Below are 21,955 nucleotides of genomic sequence, written 5' to 3' on the forward strand. Positions count from 1 at the left end.
GGGCGCGGGCATATGAGGAGGCGGAGGCGGCGGCCGCCGCAGACTCTGTGCGGGAGGGCTGCCGGCTGCACGGAGCGCGGACCGGGGCGCGGGCGCTGCAGAGGCCCCAGCCGAGCCCGCGCCTGAGCCTGCGCCCTGCGCCCTGCGCCCTGAGCCCTCGGCCCCGGCCCCCGCCCCGCCCGCCCGCCCCTCTCCCCCGGAGCCGCCGAGATGGGGGTAGGTGCTCGGGCCGGCCGGGCGGTGCGTGTGTGCGACACTGGGGGGGTCGGCGACGCTGGGGGGCCCCGGGGGCGGGGGCGGGGGCTCCGGGACCCCGCGCTCCGGGGCCGGGTCTGCGGGTCCCGGCCGGTGCGTCTGCCCTGCCGCTTGGAGCGTGTGCGCGGGGCCGCCTGGGGCCGCGGGGCTGTGGCGTGTGCTGGCGCGTCTTTGTGTGCGGGGCCCGCGGGGCGCCGGCCGGCCCTCGGCCCGTCTGCCTGACCTGGTGCGGTCGCACGCCCCGGGCCGTGTGTGCGTGTGCGCGTGTGCGTGTGGGAGCTCCTGGCTCCGTCAGGTCCTGCCAGCACCGAGTGGCCCAGGTTGTGTCCGACTGTCTGCATTCGTGTCTGGGTGTGTCTGAGAGCCGGGGTTTGTGTCTGGGGGTGTTGACACCCGTCTGCGTCCCCGGCCGGGTGGGGCCAGGTCCAGGCGGTGGGATGAACACCAGATGACCTCTCCCTCTCCTTCCAGGCCTGGATGGGGGGGCTCCGCAGTGCGGCGCGTGGCCTGGGGCTGTGCTGTGTGTCCAGCCCCTAATCTGGGGAAGCTGATACGGGGGCGCTGGGAGGAGCAGGACAGCCGGGGCAGGGAGACTGAGGGCCTGGCTGGGGGCGCCTGTCTGCACATGAGGGGGGTGGGGAGGCCGGGGGGAGTGGATCGTGCATGTCTGGCTATGCCCTTGCCTCTGTGTCCGTGTGTCCTTGTCTGTCTGTGAGTCTCTCCAGCAGATGCCGCCTCCTTCCCTGACTGACCACCTGATCCCCTCTGCAGCCCTGGATTCCTCCCTGCGTGTCTGGGGCGGGGCCATGGGGGGAGAGTGGGAGAAGGAGGCGGGTGGGCTGGGCTGGGTGGGATGAAGACAGAGGGTCCGGATGGGAAAGGCTAATGGAGAGGGAATATGAGGGATGGGGAGAAAGATGGCGGAGGAAGGCTGATGGGCCCAGGGCTGGAGGTGGGGGGTGGGGCTGCAGATCTGTGGTTTGGGGTGGGCGAAGGGGGATGGGGAGAAGAACTGGGTGGGGAGGGGACTGGGAGAGAGAAGGGGGGAGGTGAGAGTCAGTGATGGCTTCCAGGTAAGTGGAATGGAAGGAGGGAGGCGTGGGCCGATTGGAGGAGAGGACTGAGACTGTTCGCCCCAGGAAAGGAAGCGGGGCATTAATTAAAGAAGACGGGACGCTTTAGACGTGGGTGGCAGAGAAACAGAACCCGATAGAAGGAGTGAAAGAAACAGGCAGAGACAGAGATGCTGAGAAAGAGACGTAGACGTAGACACAAAGAGAGACATGGTCAGAGAGACACACAGAGACATGGCCATGTGAGACAAAGACGTGGAGAGACATACAGAGACAACGAGAGAAACTGAGTCTGAGATTAGGAGACCCAAGGACAGACATTTGCTATCCAGAGACGACCAAAGTCAGCTTGAAGGATGGGAGGAGGAGGCAGAGAGCAAAAGGGGAGGTGGAGAGAGAGAGAGAGAGAGAGAGATGCTCAGAGAGGAAGGCCCCAGACACTCTAAGAGGGGGAGGGAGAGGCTGGCCAAGGTGCAGAAGCTGCGTGAGCTGGCGGGTGTCGGGGGAGGCGGACAGCGGAAAATGGTGAGGAGATGCAGAGACTGGCTGCAGTGAGACAGGCGTGTCCCCCACCCTCAGAGGTCCTCCCACCCCGCAGTGCGCCCATCTGGGCCTCCTGCCTTGACTGGGAAAGCCTCGGCTCCCCCTCCAACAGATGGAAGCCCGCCCCCAAGGGAGTCTGGTCAAAGCAAGGGCAAGCAGGAGCCAAGGCTTGTCTGCCAGGGACTGGGGTGTCCCGGTCCCCTCCTCCCTCAAACCCAGGGGTCTAGAGTCCCCAGCCCCTCCTTCCTCAGACCCAGGGGTCCAGAACCCCAGCCCCTCCTCCCAGACCCAGGGGTCCAGAACCCCAGCCCCTCTTCCCTCAGACCCAGGGTTCAGGCCCTCATCCCCCTCCTCCCTCAGACCCAGGGGTCCAGACCCCCAGCCCCTCCTCCCTCAGATCCAGGAGTCCAGAACCCCAGCCCCTCATCCCTCAGACCCAGAGGTCCAGATCCCCAGCCCCTCCTCCCTCAGACCCAGGGGTCCAGACCCCCAGCCCCTCCTCCCTCAGATCCAGGAGTCCAGAACCCCAGCCCCTCATCCCTCAGACCCAGGGGTCCAGACCCCCAGCCCCTCCTCCCTCAGACCCAGGAGTCCAGGCCTCCAGCCCTCTCCTCCTTCAGACCCAGGAGTCCAGGCCCTCAGCCCCCTGCTTCAGACTCAGGAATCCAAGGCCCCCAATCCCTCCCCCCTCAGACTAGGGGTCCAGGCCCCCAGCCCTTCCTCACCCCAAGCATCAGCTCCCAGCTTTCCCTAAAGTTTCAAGGATGGGCTGCTGTTTTTCTCCCCTGCTCTTGCCAGCCCCCCCCCCCGCCTTCCCCTTCATTTCTCTACCTTGACCCCATGACCTTCTATTTCCACATCTCTCCATCCTTGGGTCCACCCCTGTGGGCAGGTAAGACCCCTCCTGGCACAGGCAGTGAAGTCATGTCCTCCCTGTCCCCCAGGCCTCCGGGCCTTTGAGTGCCTTTGAGTGAGCCGCAGTGCTGCTGCAGGGCTGGCCCGGGGCCAAGCCTCCCTCCCACCCTCTGAAACCCTCTCAGAGGCTCCGGGGCGCTGGGCTGCAGTAACCCCCAGGCTCAGCCCCTGGGTCTGGGGGCAGACAGCAGGCAGCTCAGCCCTCTGCAAGGTCACGAGAGGATTAGCACTGAGCTGCCTGAGCCTGGGATCCCGGCTTGGCTCTGGGCCCGAGGACCTGTCAGCAGCCCTCTGCCAGCACCTGGCCTGGCTCCACCCCTCCTGCCAGCCTCGGGGGACACCGCCTTCCCCCTTTGCCCAAACCCCCAACTGCAACCCCACTCACCCCCTCACGCCGCATCCAGTTCAAGCTATGCTGGGGCTCTTGCCTCTCGCCCTTCTGTACCCCACACCCCAGCCCGCTCTTAGTCTGTCCTCCAGAGACCTGACCTTGCCCGTCCTCTGTTCAGAGCTGTCTGAAGCTGCCACCAGCCCCTGAGAGAGAGGCCAGGGCCCCCAAATTGTCAGTCAAGGCCCTCAGGATGGGCTGAATAGGCAGCCAGGCCATCATCCCTGTGCGTCGAGGGCTGCCTCCTGGGCTTGTGTCCTAGCTGTGACCAACATGTGCAGTACTCTTTCTCCTCTGTTCTGCCAGGAACCCCTTGGGGGGCTCCCCAGATTAGCGGAGTCCTTTGACAGACAGAGACTGAGACACGTAGAGAAGATGAGGAGAGTCACATAGGCCGGGAGACTCAGAGCTGGAAGGACAGAGATGTCCAGACAGACTCGAGAGGGACAGACAGGCAGAAAGGTCACAGAGCGAGACAACGAGAGATGGACACACAAGGCGGTTGAAATGGGAGAGACGGAGAGGGAGAGACACACCAAGTGTTCCAGACAGGGACCCAGCTCGAAGGGATGGAGAAAGACCCCGAGGCAGAAAATACAGACACTCAGAGACAGTCTGAGATCCCGCAACACATCGACCTGGAGATGGGAACCCAGAGAGAAACTCAGCCAGACGCAGGGAGAGATCATTCTGGAGATGCAGACAGACATTGTATGGGACAGATAGAATTATATAGAGACACGTGCTGGGAGACTTAGAGGCAGAGAGAGAGATGACACAAAGGGACTGAAGGAGAGAGAGACACAGAGATAGGCCCAGAATCAGAGAGAGAGAGAGAGAGAAGCACAGAGAGACCCAGACAGAGACCCTGGAGGACAGAGAGCCAGAGATGACGAACACAATGAGAAGAGATGAGACCCAGGGTCCTGAGAGACAGCCACCCAGAGATGCAGGGCAGAGACAGGGAGGTGTCGGGGAGCCCCAACAGACACACAGAGACTCCCAGAGCCAGCCCCTGCCCAGGGCGCAGATGTGCACAGAAAGCAGGCCGGGGTGGGGGCCCAGAGGGCCGGTGTCCCCCTTGTAACCCCTTCTCGCCCGCAGTCTGGTGGCTCTGACAGCTATCGTGTCGCCACCTCGCAGGACAAGAAAGATGACAAGGGCTCGCCCAAGAAGAGCAAGGGCACCAAAGAGCGCAGGGACCTGGATGACCTCAAGAAGGAGGTGGCTATGGTAAGCCTCGCCCTTTGTGCCCACACATGCTCCCAGAGCGGAGATCCTGGCTGAGGATGGGCCTAATGCTCTCAGGTCCTGCCCCGGCCCCCGAAAGGCCTGGGTTCTCACTTCCTCCCTCCAAACTCTTGTTCCTCAGACAGAGCACAAGATGTCAGTGGAAGAGGTCTGCCGGAAATACAACACGGACTGTGTACAGGTGTGGCTGGGTCTGAGGGAGGAGGGCTTCCGGGAGGAGGGGGCTGGGTGCCTGGACCCCTGGGTCTGAGGGAGGAGGGGCTGGGCGCCTAGACCCCTGGGTCTGAGGGAGGAGGGGCTGGGCGCCTGGACCCCTGGGTCTGAGGGAGGAGGGACTGGGGGCCTGGACCCCAGGGTCTGAGGGAGGAGGGGCTGAGGGCCTGGACCCCCTGGGTCTGAGGGAGGAGGGGGCTGGGGGCAGGACTCTTGAGTCTGAGGGAGGAGGGGCTGGGGACAGGACTCCTGGGGGCCTGGGGTGCTCGTGAAGAGTTTGGGTGCCAGGGAGGCTCAGGGAGGGTTCTGTGTGAGTCCTGTGTCCCCCAGGGTCTGACCCACAGCAAAGCCCAAGAGATCCTGGCCCGGGACGGGCCCAATGCGCTCACACCACCACCTACTACCCCAGAATGGGTCAAGTTCTGCCGCCAGCTCTTCGGGGGCTTCTCAATCCTGCTGTGGATTGGAGCCATCCTCTGCTTCCTGGCCTATGGCATCCAGGCGGGCACAGAGGATGATCCCTCGGGTGACAATGTGAGTACCCTCCACGCTACCCTGAACAAGGGCTTGAACGTTTAGGGGCACACATCCTGCCTCACTTCTCCTGCCTCTTCAGACTTCTCATTGCCCACTCCAGCTTTGTCTCATGGGACTTTCATAACCACTCAGTGAGAGAACCAGAGAAGGTATAAGGAAACCGAGGCTCAGAAAAGCCAAGTAACATGTGCACTATGTGGGGTGTGTGAGCTGAGTCTGTGTCCCAAGGGTCTGTGATCTTGGTGGTCTTGGGGACAGGCATCATCAGGTGGCCGTGGTGTAAAAGGTGCCCCAAAAAATAAGTACACTCATGTAGAGAGGCGGGCACACCCACCTGCTGATCCGTCAGGATCCAATGCCAGGGACACACAGGGGGACACAATCTCAATGGACCCCATGCCCGTAAATGCAGACCTACATGCTGACTACATAGAGATCCATGCACAAGTGCACGCAAACACACTCAGAGTCAGCACTGTCACATCTGTACGCAGATTCAAACAGAGGTGCCTCATTCAGACACACAAGTGGAGACACACACGTAGACACAAACAGAAACTCAAACACGCACAGAGTTGCAGGCCTAGCCTGGTGACAGACAGAATGACATGAGAACCAAGCACAGACAGTGTTCTCAGAAATTAAAACCTGGGGCACCCAGCGGGCTCAGTAGGAAGAACATTCGACTCTTGAGTTCTGAGTTCAAGCCCCACATTGAGTGGAAAGATTACAATCAATCAATCGATCAATAAAACCTTAAAAAAAAAGAAAAGGCAGTTAAAACGTAAATCGGCAGATAGACAGACATGGAGTCTCAGACCTAAGCTGACCAACAGAGAGAGACAGGGAACCGCATACAGAGACGCAAACACGAGGCGCCTGAGTGGCTCAGAGGTTGAGCATCTGCCTTCGGCTGGAGTCATGATCCCGATCTGGGGAATCAAGTCCCGCATCAGACCCCCAGCATGGAGCCTGCTTCGCCCTCTGCCTATGTCTCTGCCTCTCTCGTTGTCTCTCATGAATAAATAAATAAAATATTTTTTAAAAAAAGATTCAAACACAAACGGCCCCCTAAATTTTAAGCCAGACAGGCCGACAGTCAGACAGACAGACGTGCTGACCTAAAGACACAGACACATGGAGGGTTAATAGCATATGCTCAGATCCTCGAATACAGGCAGAAGGACAGACAGGTGGATGCACAAAATGGAGAGATGGACTGACCTAGAGACTCAAACACAACCATGTGCGGAAAGAGGGACCCAAACCTGAATAGGCAGATGGACACATGGACCCTCAACCAGATAGACACAACCTGGCATCAGACACACAAATACAGACCCCGCTACCTGCCATTGACTCAGAGTTCCCTTCCCAGATTGCAAAAATCTCAGGGCGAGCCTGGTAGGGAGCAGGAGTGAGCTGTGACCCTGTGTCTCCCTGCAGCTCTACCTGGGCATTGTGCTGGCAGCTGTGGTCATCATCACCGGCTGCTTCTCCTACTACCAGGAGGCCAAGAGCTCCAAGATCATGGAGTCCTTCAAGAACATGGTTCCCCAGGTGAGGAAGGCCCAGAAAGGGGCCAGGTGGGAGTGGAAGGATGGGGGTGAGGTCTGCCAGATAAGCCCAGGCAGACAGCAGGGGCGCTGACTCTTCTCCGTTCGACCCCCAGCAAGCCCTGGTGATCCGAGAGGGTGAGAAGATGCAGGTGAACGCTGAGGAGGTGGTGGTCGGGGACCTGGTAGAGATTAAGGGCGGAGACCGAGTCCCGGCCGACCTGCGGATCATCTCAGCTCATGGTTGCAAGGTGAGACTGGGACCTGGGGCCCAGCTCTGTCTTTCTTGGAGTGATTCTGGGGTCCAAGACCCCAGTGCTTCCTCCCTCAGACCCAGGAGCCCAGGCCCCCAGCCCCTCCTCCCTCAGACCCAGGAGCCCAGGCCCCCAACCCCTCCTCCCTCAGACCCAGGAACCCAGGCCCCTGGTCCCCACCCCCTAGACCCATCAATACCTTAGACCTTGGCAAGAAACCTCTGCCTCCCACTTCAAGAGCCTAACCTCTAGCTTCCCAGACACCACTCGCTCACCCAGATGTCCAGGCCTCTGGATCTGACCTCCATGGAGACAGCTTTAGCCTCAGTGTCCTCTGGCCAAATGCTCCCTGATCCCAGGGCTGAGCCCTCTCTCTCTCTCCCTTTACCCACTCAGGTGGACAACTCCTCCCTGACTGGTGAATCAGAGCCACAGACTCGCTCTCCTGACTGCACACACGACAACCCCTTGGAGACTCGGAACATCACCTTCTTTTCTACCAACTGCGTGGAAGGTGCGGCAGGGCGCAATGGGGGCACCCAGGTTGGGGCAGGGCTGGTCCAGACAGAGGGCTGTGCCTCTGGGATTCGGGGTCCCTCTGAACCTCCCTGAGACCCCATCCCCACCTCAGCCCGATCCCCTCTGCCCCCACAGGCACGGCTCGAGGTGTGGTGGTGGCCACAGGTGACCGTACTGTCATGGGCCGCATTGCCACCCTGGCTTCGGGCCTGGAGGTGGGCAAGACGCCCATTGCCATCGAGATAGAGCACTTCATCCAGCTCATCACCGGCGTGGCTGTCTTCCTGGGCGTCTCCTTCTTCATCCTGTCCCTCATTCTTGGATACACCTGGCTTGAGGCTGTCATCTTCCTCATCGGCATCATCGTGGCCAATGTCCCAGAGGGCCTGCTGGCCACTGTCACTGTAAGGCCCAGATCCCCAAGTCTGAGGGGGAGGGGTCTGGGGGCCTAAGTGTAATGTTCTTGATGAGGACAACTTGTACACTGAGGGCTGAGCTTCCTGGATCTTAAATGACTGGACCTGGGGACTGGAAGGCCTTCTTAACAAAACAAAAATCTTGAGGCACACTGCAAGGCATAAAGGGCTAACAGCCTATCACCTTTTTTTTTTTTTTTTTTTTTTAGAGAGAGTGTGTGAGTGGGGGAAGGGGCAGGGGGAGAGGGAGAGGGAGAGAGGGAATCTCAAGCAGACTACCCATCTAGCATAAGCCTGACACAGGGCTTGATCCCACAACCCTGAGATTATGACCTGAGCCAAAAATCAAGAGTCAGAGGCTCAACCAACTGAACCATCCAGGTGCCCCTTCAGTCTTACCACTTTCTAAGTTAACTTACAAAATTAAGAAGTACACCCTCATAGGGCTCCCAGCTGTCTCAGCCAGGAGAGTGTATGACTCTTCATCTTGGGGTTGTGAGTTCGAGCACCTCGTTGGGTGTAGAGATTACTTAAAAATAAAATCTTTTTTTTTTTTTTAAAGAAGAAGTACACCCTCATGGCAAAAAGTCTAAAGAATACATTAAAATAGTTAAAAAATAAGTGCCCCCCCATCCCTGCTCTGCTGCCCTACAGTCAGCCCCACCATAGAAGCACACCGTCCACACTGCTCCCAGGCAGATATGGGCAGATTCCAGCCTGTGGGTAAATGCTGTCTTCAGGGTACATAGTCCCAGGAATTCTCTTCTGCTGCTTGATTCTTTTACTTAATACATCATGCAGCGTTTTCCATATTAGCATTTTCAAAGCCAGGGCAGGTCAGAGGCTTTATATAGACCTGGAGTTGCACATATTCACGCACAGGCTGTGAATCTGGGCACGTGCATGTGCGCAGCACCAGACTTGAGTTCCCCAGAAACCCCCTCCAGACCTTGTGCAACTGCTTGCCCCCAACTCAAAGATAACCCCTGCCCTGGCTTCTACATCATTGTACTTCATACAGATGGAATGTGCCAGACATTATCTTTTTGAACTTCATCTGTGCAGGTGTAGGCAGCAAGAGCTTGTCCTTTTTCTTTGGCATATATTATTACATCTTTTTTCCCCCTGCTATTTATTTATCCCTTGTGCTGTTAGCAGACGTTTGGGTTGTTTTTTGGGGGGATGATGGTAAAAGGTTGCTGCCTTGCATATAGCAGTACCTGTCTTTGAGGGCACATCCAAGCCCGTTTTCATTGGTCTGTGCCTTGGGGTGGAATTGCCAGGCAACAACACTCTCCTGTGTATGTGTGTGTCTGTTTTGTTGTTTGTTGCGTGGGGGCAGCACCCTTGTCTTTTATGGGCCACCCGGGGTTATCCCTGGACTGGGCAGCTGGGTCCTCGGCACTCCTGTGGCTGGTCCAGCCCCGCCGCCCGCTCTGCCCATGACCTACTTGCCCTGGGACACCCCCTAGGTGTGTCTGACGCTGACGGCCAAGCGCATGGCTCGGAAGAACTGCCTGGTGAAAAACCTGGAGGCTGTGGAGACCCTGGGCTCCACCTCCACTATTTGCTCAGACAAGACAGGGACCCTCACCCAGAACCGCATGACAGTCGCCCACATGTGGTTTGATAACCAGATCCATGAGGCTGACACTACCGAGGACCAGTCAGGTGAGGGTGGGGCCCGGGCAGGAGTTGGGGTGTTGGGGGGGGTGGTCTGGCCCCAAGGCACAGTAATATGGGACACACACCTCCTTTCAGGAACCTCGTTTGACAAGAGCTCGCACACCTGGGTGGCCCTGTCCCACATTGCCGGACTCTGCAACCGTGCCGTCTTCAAGGGAGGTCAGGACAACATCCCGGTGCTCAAGGTGGGTCCAGCCGCCCCTTCACCTTGGCCCTGCCCCTGCCCACAGCCTGCTGCTCTGCTCTGACAGGCCTCTTTTTCCCTAGAGGGATGTGGCCGGGGATGCCTCTGAGTCTGCCCTGCTCAAGTGCATCGAGCTGTCCTCTGGCTCCGTGAAGCTGATGCGTGAACGTAACAAGAAAGTGGCCGAGATTCCCTTCAATTCCACCAACAAATACCAGGTACTCTGGGCTGTCTAGGAGAGCCAGCCTGGACCTCAGTTTCTCTCTAATGCCTGTAAGCAGTCACCTCTGCCCTGGTGCCCTCTTCCTTTGGGCAAGTTGCTAACCTTCCAGAGCCTTGGTTTCTCCATCTGTAAAATGGGAATGATGGTATCCACCCGGTCAGGTAAAGGGCAAGCAGACCCAGGAGTGAGAGCAAGGCCTCTGTCACAGTGGGAGGCAGAGACTGGGGACCAGCCAGAGATCTCTCATTCATTCAAGAGTGGGTTTTTTTGGGGGGGTAGAAAGAGCCTGCACAGGAATAGGGGTAAGCACAGAGGGAGAGGGTGAGCAAAAATCTCAAGCAGGTTCCACACTCAGCATGGAGCCCAACGTGGGGCTCGATCTCATGACCCTGAGATCATGACCTGAGCCTAAATCAAGAGTTGGACACTTAATGGACTGAGCCACCCAGATGCCCCACAACAAATATTTTTTTCAAGCAGCCACCACATGTCAGGCACATGTTTTAGGTACTGGGGCACCTGTGGCAGTGAGTGCCACAGTGGAGTCCCTCCTCTCATGGAACTTACACTCTAATGCTAGAAGACAGACAATGACAGGGCAGCCGGGTGGCTCAGCGGTTTAGTGCCGCCTTCAGTCCAGGGCCTGATCCTGGAGACCTGGGATCGAGTCCCACATCAGGCTCCCTGCATGGAGCCTGCTTCTCTCCCTCTGCCTGTGTCTCTGCCTCTCTCTGTGTGTGTGTCTCTCATAAATAAATAAAATCCTAAAAAAAAAAAAAATAAGAAGAAGACAATGACAAAGGCATGAGGAAATACAGAATATGCTGCCTGCAAGTGTCTGGGGCACGAGTGTTCCAGGCAGTGAGCATAACATGTGCAACGGCCCCGAGGTAGGAGGGTACTGATGTGTCTGAACAACAGCCAGGCAGCCAGCATGGTGAAGAAGTGAGCCAGGGACTGTACTGGAGGTGAAGACAGTAGGTGCCTGGCCAGGTCCCTTTGGGCTTGTGGGCCATGGAGAGGATTCAGGTGTATCTTTAAGATGGACATGAGCCACGGGAGGGCTCTGAGCAGAGGAGAGATGAGACCTGACTCAAGTTTTTCAAAAGAGTTTCCCTGAGATAATTCAGATATCGTAGTTCACCCACATAAAGTGCATAATTCGGCATTTTGGTATGTTCACAGATATGTGCAATCAGCCACACAATTTTTTAAAAGATTTTATTTATTTATTCACGAGAGACACACAGAGAGAGGCAGAGGGTGAAGCAGGCTCTCCAAGGGGAACCTGATGCAGGATTCAATCCTAGGACTCGGAGATCACGACCTGAGCCAAAGGCAGATGCTCAACCACTGAGCCACCCAGGTGTCCCTCATCTACACGATTATGGAACATTCCGTCTCATCAAAAAGAAGCCCCACTCCTTAGCTCTTGGCCCCCACCTCCCCCAGCATCCTGATCCCTGAGCAACCATTAACCTACATCTGTGTCTATGCGTTGGCTGATGCTGGACATTTCATATAAATGGAATCACACAATCCATAGCCTTTGGTGACTGTCATCTTTCACGTAGTGTGATGGTCTCAGGCTTCCTTCCTGTGGTAGCATGTGTCAGTGCTACGTACCTCTTTATGCCTGAATAACGTTGCATCATCTGGAGAGTCCATGGTTGTTTTTTTTGTTTGTTTGTTTGTTTTGTTTTGTTTTGTTTTTACAGTCTTCACACTTTATTTATTCATTCAATAAACATTTGTTGAGCACTTACTAAGTATCAGGTACTACAGAGGGTGTTGGGAGCACAGGGTGAACAAACCGTGACCCTAGCCTTCTGGAAACACTGCCAGGGAGACTGAAATTAGCTGCCAAGACAAATTGCTTTTGTCTCATTTGGTCTCCGAACAAGCCTTTGTTGGGGCTGGGCTGGTGACCCCTCACCTGTTCACAGTGTCACAGACCAGGAGGCCAAGCTTTAGAGAAGTTAGATAACTTGCTTTTTGTCACACTCTTAGGCAGTGACAAAGCAAAAGGGCTTAGGGACCCAGCTTTGAGGGGAAGGGCGGGAGAGAAGGAAGCAGCCTGGCCAGAGGTGGCAAGTGGCTGAGGCTCATACTTAGTCCGCTCCCCTTACCTAGTCCACCCAGCCTTGGGGAACCTCCCTCTGGGGTTCTCAGGCTACCCTTTCCTGCCTCTCCCACTGGTCATCGGACCTGGGAGAGTCCACGTTTTGTTTATCCATCCATCTGTGGATGAACATTTGAGTTGTTCGTCCCTTTGCACTCCTGTGTGCCATGCTGCTGGGAACATTCACACACGTTTCTGTATGGACATACTTTGCATGTCTCTTGAGTGTACCTGGGAATGGCTGGCTCGTATAGTCACTCTACTTTTAGCCTTTTGGGGGACTGTCAGACTATTTGCCCAAGTGACCTCACCATTTTCCACTGACTTGCATTTTTTTTAAAGGATCCTCCTGCTTGCTGCAGGGAGGGAATATTATGGACTGGGGAGGGCAGACACGGAGACTCAGTGTGATATTCCATATGAGAGATAATGGTAACCGGGAGGGGAGGGCAGGGGACAGGTGAGAAGAGGTCAGAATCTGAGGTCAATATCTGAGAGGTGAGCTGAGCAGATTTGGTGACAGCTCAGATGTGGGATAAGAGATGAGGGTGAGCCAGGGAGAAACGCACATATCTAAAGACGGCTGGGGTTTCTGTAAGAGAGCCCCGTAGGCAGAAACATCTGTGAGATAGAGGCAGAGATGGGCAGGAGTGAGCCAAGGTCTGTGAGAGACTTCAAGAACCAGATGGAGATCTCCTGGGTAGAGAGTTAGGGGCAGTGCATTCTGGGGGAACCCCAGCTGTGGTCTGTCCTGGCTCCTATGACACTGGGCAGGGGGAAGCGTGGGAGTGGGGCATCCCCTCCCCCAACTTAGTCTGTTAGAAGCTCAGGCATGCCCGCCCTCCACCCTCTGCCCTCTCCACAGCTCTCCATCCACGAGACCGAAGACCCCAATGACAACCGATACCTGCTAGTGATGAAGGGGGCCCCCGAGCGCATCCTGGACCGTTGCTCCACCATCCTGCTGCAGGGCAAGGAGCAGCCGCTGGATGAGGAGATGAAGGAGGCCTTCCAGAACGCCTACCTGGAGCTTGGCGGCCTGGGCGAGCGTGTGCTTGGTGCGCACAGTGGGTGGGGCTGACTTGGGGTGGGTGGCAGAGTCAGCTCTGGGGGCCCCTTGAGGTTATGGAAGGATGTGAGGCTGCCCGGAGGCTGGCTCAGAATAGGGCATCCCAGAGTGCACCATAATGAATGAATGAATGAATGAATGAGCGAGTGTGTGTATGAACGAGAGGGGAAGGCATTTTAGGGGATGAATGTTGACAGAGCATCCCGCCTACTGGGACTGTCCTGACTGCAGGGACCCGATGGTGGGAAGCATGGAGGGCCGAGGCTGGAGCCCTCATGTCCCACCCCGTCCTGCCATCAGGTTTCTGCCATTACTACCTTCCCGAAGAACAGTTCCCCAAGGGCTTTGCCTTTGACTGTGATGATGTGAACTTCACCACCGACAACCTCTGCTTTGTTGGCCTCATGTCCATGATCGACCCACCCCGGGCGGCTGTCCCCGATGCAGTGGGCAAGTGCCGCAGCGCTGGCATCAAGGTATGGCCTAGGGCAGCCAGGAAGGTGGGGCCAGCGCCCCCCAGGGTCTGCAGTGAGGCTAGACCATCCCCAAACAATGCCCACAGGTCATCATGGTCACGGGAGATCATCCCATCACGGCAAAGGCCATCGCCAAGGGTGTGGGCATCATCTCTGAGGGCAACGAGACTGTGGAGGACATTGCTGCCCGGCTCAACATTCCCGTCAGCCAGGTCAACCCCCGGTGAGCCCCCCCCTCTGTGGCGGCCTGTCCCCCTTCCCTCGGGGTCTCAGCCTTGGGTCCCCCTCCCCCCACACATGGGAGGATGGGCATCTCAGCTTCCCTGCTCATGAGCTGTGTGACCCTGGGCAAGTCACTTACACTTCGTGAGTCTCACTTTTAGAAGCCAGTCCTCTCCTATCTGTGGGTTCAGCCTGCCTGGCTGCCTGTCCATTAATCCCCACGAGTCCTGACCAGCTCTCTGCTCTTCCCAGGGATGCCAAGGCCTGTGTGATCCATGGCACGGATCTCAAGGACTTCACCTCTGAGCAAATCGATGAAATCCTGCAGAACCACACTGAGATCGTCTTCGCCCGCACGTCCCCCCAGCAGAAGCTCATTATTGTGGAAGGCTGTCAGAGACAGGTGGGCTTGGGCTGAGGTCCCTCGGAGGAGGCAGCTGGGGCCTGGACTCCTGGTCCCTGATGAGGAGGGGCTGGGGCCAAGCCCCTGGGCGTCATCCTCACCCTCTCTCCCTCCAGGGAGCAATCGTGGCTGTGACTGGGGATGGTGTGAACGACTCCCCTGCCCTGAAGAAGGCCGATATCGGGGTGGCCATGGGCATTGCCGGCTCTGATGTGTCTAAGCAGGCAGCGGACATGATTCTGCTCGATGACAACTTTGCCTCCATTGTCACGGGTGTGGAGGAGGGTGAGTTGCCCGGGGTGGTTCTGGAGACGGGGGTTCCTGCATGAGGCCCAAGAAGGGCAAGGGGACCGGCCAGGGCTGTGGGGCAGAATGCACAGTAGGGAGACACCAGAATCCTATGGAGCCCCTGGCGGAACCTGTCTTCCTCCCCACTCTGGGGTTGGGGGCTCCCTGGAGGCAGGGCTGAGCTGGGTCCCAGCATTACCCAGCACAGGCCCATTCTGGTGGATGAGGCAGATGTAGAAGCACTTTTAAAATACCTCTAAAAAAAAAATAAAACCCTCTAAGTGCAACCTCGGGGAAGCCAAGGGTCTTTTGTGAGCCCTGTGGACACCCTTCACTCAGCCTGGAGTCAGGGGGCAAGGAAGCTTCTAGAGTGGATAGGAATTACTATACAGAATCCCAAGGGCCAAGCAAGGGAGCTGCAGGCAGAGGAACAGAGTTTGCAGAGCCATGAGGGAGCCCGTGCTTCGGGTATCTGCGGCGGGGCGGGGGGGAGGGGGGGCACTGAGCCCAGGCTGCAGAGCCAACGGGCACCGCCTCCTGACGGGCCTTGATGTGGCCACAGATGGGGCTTGTTCACATTTAATTTTATTCTGATCATCAAAGCAATTGCTGATAATTATAGGAAATGTAGACAAGCATTAAGAAGAAAATTGGAATCACCCATGACCTCACCATCCAGAAATAATCACTATTCATGCTGTGGTGCATTTTCTTCCAATTTCTCTCTCTCTCTCTCATTTGAAGTGTCCCCAGGGTAAAAAATAATGCATGATAAAAGAGAATTCCAACAGTAAAGCTGAGCCCTAAAGTGACAAATTAAATGGTCTTACCCCTTGTTTCCTGTGTCCCAGAAGACACCATGGTTAACCCTTTCTTCTTCCCAAGATATTTCTGCGTATGCAGTGTACACTCACCGGGATACACTGTTCACACCTTCCAGACGCTTATTGGGCTCCTGCCTTGAGCATCTTGCCTGGTGCTGGAGAGACAGTTGTGAGCAGAGCAGACAAGGTCCCTGCCCTCGAGGAGCTGGGAGAGGCAGCTTTAGACAAGTTAACAAACAAATCCTAACATAAACGTAGTTGTAAATTGTGGTAGGTGCTAAGAAGCGAACAAGTGGGATGCCATGGTAGGTGATAACCCTGGTCCTACCTGGATAGGGTGGGCAAGGAAGGCCTCTCAGGGGTGGAAAAAAATCAACCAAAAAAACACAGAGCAGAGCAAAGAGCATAGTGAACCCCACGTCCCCATCCCCCACCCCACTCCATTATCACTCATGGCCAATCCTCTTTTGTCTCAGCACACACACTGGATTATGTGGAAGCACATTTCATAAAGTATTCTCTTTTTGTTTTTTAAGATTTTATTCATTTATTCATGAGAGTGGCAGGGACATAGAGGGAGAAGCAGGCTCCCTGCGGGGAGCCCGATGCGGGACTTGATCCCAGGACCCCAGGGATCACTACCTGAGCCAAAGGCAGACGCTCAACCACTGAGTCACTCAGGCGTCCCTGTCGAAGCACATTTCAGGCTTCATTTCCTCCGTCAATACTTTGGGAAGAGACAGCAGCAGGTTGTGGGGAGCAGAGCAGGCACGACAGGAATAGGAAATAGTGGGTCTTCCGTGTACACAAAGGTGATCAGGCCATCCGTACCCACTGTGCAGCCCTGCCTTTTCTGTGCCATGTGAATGACCCATCTCTTCTCTCACACCTCTCAGCGCACCCGGGAGGGTGGGAGGAGGTGCCGGCTGAGTTCATCCGGGGCCTCTTTTTACGTTACACACACTGGACTGATGGAGTTTGTACTGAGATGTGACAGGCACGCAGGAAGCTGGGCGGCTTGAGGAATTTTTATAGACGTACACACCCTTGCAACCGCCAGACCTCGGATCAAGATAAAGAACATTTCCAGCCCCATTAGGGTTTCGTCAGGTTCCCTCCAGCCCATAGCACCCCTCCCAGAAGGAAACACTATCCTGACTGTTAGCACCATACATTAGTTTTGAACTTCATCTAACTGGAGTCACATGATATGAATGCTTTTGTGTCTGGCCTTTTTCACTTGACCTAACATCTGTAAAATTCATCCATGGAGTTGAGTGTGTCATAGCTTATTCGTTCTTTTTTCTTCCGGAGTGGTATTCTGTTGTGTGGGGGGACCGTAGTTAATTTATCCACTCCCATGCTGATGGGCACTGGGGTCAGTTCTGGGTTTTGGCGATGGTGAACCTCCTCGTACTTGCTGTTTGGTGGATGTAAATCCTCATTCAAACCCAGGAGTAGGATCACCGGGTCGATAGAGGAGGGGGGGTGTTTAATACAAATTGCCAGTCTTCCAATGTGGCTATATTTCCAGAACGTTTGACCAGGGTGCCATGGTTGGATGTTTGCGTAGGAAGGTGGGCAGATGGGAGGGTGAATTGGAAAGGACTCGGGGACTGGGCAGGGAAGGGGCAGAGGGCCAGGGTGCCCCAGATCTGAGCCTGCTCCTGCCTCAGGTCGCCTGATCTTCGACAACCTGAAGAAATCCATTGCCTACACCCTGACCAGCAACATCCCTGAGATCACACCCTTCTTGCTGTTCATCATGGCCAACATCCCACTGCCTCTGGGCACCATCACCATCCTCTGTATCGACCTGGGCACTGACATGGTGAGTCCCAGCCACCCTCTGGGCCCCAGGAAGGGGAGGGTCCCCCACTTCCAGCTCATGTGGACTCTCCTGCCCAGGTTCCTGCCATCTCCTTGGCATACGAGGCTGCAGAGAGTGACATCATGAAGAGACAGCCCAGGAACCCACGCACTGACAAGCTGGTCAATGAGAGGCTCATCAGCATGGCCTATGGGCAGATTGGTGAGGATGTGGGGCCCTTACCTGGTTTATAGCTGGATGTCCAGTGCCTGGCCCATAGTTGGCACTCTGAAACCTTGTGTTGGATGAGGGGGCTAGAAGCAGGACTTGGTGCTGGAGGTTTGGAAGGAGTGACTTGCAGATAGGTGGTGGTCAGCATGGCAGGGCCCGTACAGGTGGAGTATAGGCCTGGGGGTGCATGGGGGAGCACATGGGACACCAAGTAGCAGATGGGGTTGGCCTCAAGCTGGCCACTGCAGAGCCCACGGCTCCACCTGCCTCCACAGTGGGGAAGACAGGATCAGCCTGTGAGCACTCTGAGGGCAGGAGTGAGCCCTATCCCTCCGCACCTCCTCCTCAACCTGCTGCCGGAGGTCCCAGGCACAGAGCCTTGAAGGTGCTGACCTCCCCATTGCTGGGAGCGTCCCAGAAAGCAGAGGCTTCATGGTGGTGGTCAGAGGCCCGGGGAGATCATTCCTGCATCGGGGAGCCTGTCCGATTGAAACCCAGGGGTTCCCAGGGACTCCCTGAAGTTCAGGTGGCCTGGGTCAGGTGGGAGAGCCTCCAGGTGGGCCCTTCCCTGAGGCTCCCGTCCTGGCCCATGTCAGGTGCTCACCACCAGGTGGCGCGCTCAGGGGGTCCGCGGGAGCCCCGCCTCAGGTGACAGTGGGGCCGGAGTTCTGAGCGAGCCCCCCACCTCCCAAGGGGAGTCTCGCAGGGCCTCCCCGGTGCTCTGGGCTGGCTGCTGGCCCCGACCTGAGCCTCTCCTCATCTCCTCACCCCGCCCCCAGGAATGATCCAGGCCCTCGGGGGCTTCTTTTCCTACTTCGTGATCCTGGCAGAAAATGGCTTCTTGCCCAGCAACCTGGTGGGCATCCGGCTGAACTGGGACGACCGCACCGTCAATGACCTGGAGGACAGTTACGGGCAGCAGTGGGTGAGTGGGCGGGCCTGCAGCTTGGGGGGGCCTCGCAGTCAGCGCCGCTGCCCACGGCCCAGCCTCCCCCACCCCACCCCAGCCCAGCCGGGATCCCCAGCCCCGCCCCTGCCCTCCCCCCAGCACCCCCACCGGGCCCGCCACTCGCGGGGCTGCCTCCCTGCCGGCCCGCGGCCCAGCCCCGCCCCCTGCGCCCCCCCCCCCCCCCCCCCCCCCCCCCCGGGCCCGGCAGAGTGGGTCGGGGCCCAGCACGCTGGTCATCCCCCCTGCAGACCTACGAGCAGAGGAAGGTGGTGGAGTTCACGTGCCACACGGCCTTCTTCGTGAGCATAGTGGTCGTCCAGTGGGCCGACTTGATCATCTGCAAGACCCGGAGGAACTCGGTCTTCCAGCAGGGCATGAAGTGAGGGCCGCCGCGAGGCTCCGTTCCATCCTGTCCGAGTGTCTGTCCGTCCCTCCCCGCAGGCGCCGTTTCCGTCCCCTGGGTGGTCACCGACCGAGGGGTCATGTCTGTCTCTACATGTGTGGGGAGGGGATCACTTGGGGTCCCTTTGCAGGCCCGTCTGTGTGTCGCTGTGTCTCTCTGTGGTCCCCATCTGTGTCTGTCCGTCCGTCTCCGCGGGGCGGGGTCAGGCTCAGGTCCTCGGAGTCCAGCTCTTGCCTCTGCCTCCAGGAACAAGATCCTAATCTTCGGGTTGTTTGAGGAGACGGCCCTGGCTGCCTTCCTGTCCTACTGCCCTGGCATGGACGTGGCCCTCCGCATGTACCCTCTCAAGTGAGTGCCCCCCACCCCCGCGCCCTGCTCCAGGATCCTCCTCGCAGGCCCCACCTCTCCTGGTGTCTCTTTGGACCCTGTCCCCCACTCCCCCCCGCCGCCCCCCTCTCCCCATTCACGGTCCCTGTTCTTTTTTTCCTCAAAGATTGTATTATCTTGAGGTATCTCTGCCTTCAAAGTGGGCTCCAGCTCACAACCCCGAGATCAAGAGCCCCACGTTTACCCACTGAGCCAGCCGGGCCCCCCCACAGTCCCTGTTCTGATGCCATTGAGCCTTCCCCCGTGGACGTCCTCACGGGGCAGAGGGGTGGCACTTGGGAGCCCCCAGCCCAGCAGCCCTGGCCGGGGCAGCCCTCTCCTGTGGGCGCAGAGCGCAAGGGAGAATTGCCCCGGGTGGCCCCCCCCCCCCCCCCCCCGTTCCCCAGACTCTGCCTCCGGTCCGCAGTGCCGCCTGCTCACCCGCGCCCCCCTGCTCTCTCTCCAGGCCCAGCTGGTGGTTCTGTGCCTTCCCCTACAGTTTCCTCATCTTCGTCTATGACGAGATCCGCAAACTCATCCTGCGCAGGAACCCCGGGGGTGAGGGGGCTTGCCGGGTGCAGGGCGGGGGCTGGGGGGAGGGGGGGCGGGGGGAGGGCAGGCAGGCGGAGCACCGTGCTGACCTCTGTCTCCCCACGTCCCTCCTCCTCTGTTCCCCGGCTCTCTCTCCCGTTGTTCCCTTTCTGTCTGTCTCTGCCTCTGTCTCCCTCCTGTACCCCTCCCCGTGTCTCTTCCTGTTTCTTCCTTTCTTTGTCTCCAGGTTGGGTGGAGAAGGAAACCTACTACTGACCTCACCCCCCCCCACATCGCCCATCTCTTCCCTGCCCCCTCAAGCCCAGGACAGCCCCCACCAGTTCCCCCATTTTGTATTCTGGGGGAGGGGCCCTCTCTCCCCATGGCCCCACCTTGGCCCCTACCCCCTCAACTTCTCTCCACCCCACCATCCCCCTCTGGCTGGCTTCTCTCCCCACCATCCCGACCCTCCTCTCCGCCTCTCTTTTCTGTGTCTCTGTTCCTCTCCCTCTCTTCACCCCTCCCTCCCTGCCCCCTCTCCACCCCCTCCCTGGGCTCTTTTTTACTCCCCCTCACCCCTGGCTGATGCCATCTCTGGTTCTGGACAATTATCAAATATATCAGTGGGGAGAGAGAAGCGTGTGTGTTGTGCTTGCTTTCTGGCCCCGGGGGTGGGGGGCTGTCCCCGGGCCTGGCACCCACTGCCGGGTGATCCACACAACCCCAGAAGCCACAGGAATCACGAAGTTACCAAGTCCTGGAGTTTTAGACCCGACCAAGGTTAAGTGAGCTCAGCTTGAATTTACCAGGCAGTGGGATTATGGGATCAGAACTGGGGAGAGGGGGCACCTGCATGGCTCAGCCATTGAGCATCTGCCTTCTGCTCAGGTCGTGATCCCAGGGTCCTAGGATGGAGTCCCGCATGGGGCTCCCTGTAGGGAGCCAGCTTCTTCCTCTGCCTGTGTCTTTGCCTCTCTCTGTGTGTCTCTCGTGAATAAATAAATAAAATCTTAAAAAAAGAAGAAGAAGAAGAAGAACAGGAGAGAGGAAGAGAGTCAGACTCAGAATCCTCTCACATTGGAGGAGGATGGGGAAGGGAGGAACAATGATGGTGACAATGGTGGTGATGATGGTGATTCACTGATTGGCCACTCTGTGCTCTGCCCTCTGGTGTATCAGCTCATTCAGTCCTCACAGGTTGTGAGGCACAGAGAGGGGGAGTGACCTGCTCAAGGCCACACAGCTGAGAGGGGACAAATCTGAGATCTGAACCTCAGCTGTCCAACCTCTAAGTACTGTGCTTTTCTCTCGCTCTTTTATTGAGATAAACTTTCAGTGACGTGCAAAAATCTTAAGGGCATAGCTCAGTGATTTTTAAAATTGACATTGCGGGATACCTGGGTGGCTCAGGCAGTTAAACATCAAGCTCTTGATCTCAGCTCAGATCTTGATCTTGGGGTCATGAGTTCAAGCCCCTGCTGGGCGTGGAGCCTACTTTAAAAAAAAAAAAATTGCATTGCATCACCACCACCCAGATCAAGGTGTGGAACATTTCAACTCACTCAGAAAGTTCCTTCATGCCCCTTTCCAGTCAGCACTCCCCCCCACCCCATCAGAGGCTGCTCTGATTTCTGTCATCCAATAGTTGCACCTGTTCTTGGACTTCGTATAAATGAGATCTTACAAGCATGTTGTCTCGTGTGTCTGGCTTCTTATCCTCACCACACCTATGAGAGTCACCTACATTGTCCCATGTACCAGTAGCTTTGGCACTTCCTTGAAGTGGGAACCTTCTGTCTCCCGATGACACATGGGCTCCCATCTCTGTTGGGCCCATTGCTAATCACGGCACAGACTGTGTTTAGCTTTAAAAGAAATGGCCACATTCTTTCCAAAGCTCTGAGGTCATTCTGCATTCCCACCCGGTGTTAATCGTATTGTTAATAGTTTGAATTTCAGCCGTTCTGATTGGGCCGCAGTCCCCCTTCACTTGAGGCACACTCCTTCTTTTTTTTTTTTTTTTAAGATTTTATTTATTTATTCATGAGAGAGATAGAGACACAAGCAGAGGGAGAAGCAGGCTCCACTGAAGGAGCCCAACATGCGACTCGATCCCGGGACTCCAGGATCACGCCCTGGGCTGAAGGCGGCGCTAAACCGCCACCACAGCGGAGCCACCCAGGCTGCCCACAGACTTTCTAATACAGCCCAGAGATGTAAGCGTGGGTGTGTGCACATGCCCACCACC

The 21,955-nt window shown here is 57.2% G+C and overlaps 1 protein-coding gene and 1 long non-coding RNA gene across 5 annotated transcripts; one reads left to right on the forward strand and one right to left on the reverse strand.

Moving 5' to 3' along the window:
* The first annotated feature begins 163 nt into the window (after positions 1-163).
* Positions 164-20,344, forward strand: ATP1A3 (ATPase Na+/K+ transporting subunit alpha 3). Of its 4 annotated transcripts, none has more exons than XM_072776396.1 (23): positions 164-216; positions 4,318-4,407; positions 4,547-4,606; positions 4,969-5,172; positions 6,622-6,735; positions 6,848-6,982; positions 7,382-7,499; positions 7,640-7,908; positions 9,393-9,591; positions 9,682-9,791; positions 9,874-10,008; positions 13,001-13,193; positions 13,505-13,680; positions 13,767-13,903; positions 14,155-14,305; positions 14,422-14,590; positions 17,094-17,248; positions 17,326-17,449; positions 18,238-18,383; positions 18,656-18,786; positions 19,057-19,158; positions 19,643-19,734; positions 19,955-20,344. In XM_072776396.1, exons 1-23 carry the CDS (start codon positions 211-213, stop codon positions 19,981-19,983), a joined length of 3,045 nt encoding a protein of 1,014 aa, XP_072632497.1. In that variant the 5' UTR covers positions 164-210; the 3' UTR covers positions 19,984-20,344. The 4 variants fall into 4 exon arrangements, with proteins under 4 accessions (XP_072632497.1, XP_072632495.1, XP_072632504.1 ...); XM_072776394.1 differs by having other exon boundaries at positions 196-216; positions 4,279-4,407; XM_072776403.1 differs by lacking the exon at positions 164-216 and adding an exon at positions 532-575.
* LOC140604843 (uncharacterized) lies at positions 15,937-18,393 on the reverse strand. The gene is made up of 3 exons (XR_012007673.1): positions 17,797-18,393; positions 17,471-17,635; positions 15,937-16,479 (listed from the first exon to the last, which is right to left on the reverse strand). It is a non-coding gene; the product is annotated as an uncharacterized lncRNA (long non-coding RNA).
* Positions 20,345-21,955: the final 1,611 nt, after the last annotated feature.

This window comes from Canis lupus, chromosome 1 (genome assembly GCF_048164855.1).
Source record: "Canis lupus baileyi chromosome 1, mCanLup2.hap1, whole genome shotgun sequence".
NCBI lineage: Eukaryota > Metazoa > Chordata > Mammalia > Carnivora > Canidae > Canis > Canis lupus.

Coding starts and splice junctions, on each gene's coding strand:
- ATP1A3 (XM_072776394.1), top strand. Junction 13,904..14,154: donor GTCAGCCAGGTCAACCCCCG/GTGAGCCCCCCC, acceptor TGCTCTTCCCAG/GGATGCCAAGGCCTGTGTGA. Junction 17,450..18,237: donor CATGGCCTATGGGCAGATTG/GTGAGGATGTGG, acceptor CCCCGCCCCCAG/GAATGATCCAGGCCCTCGGG.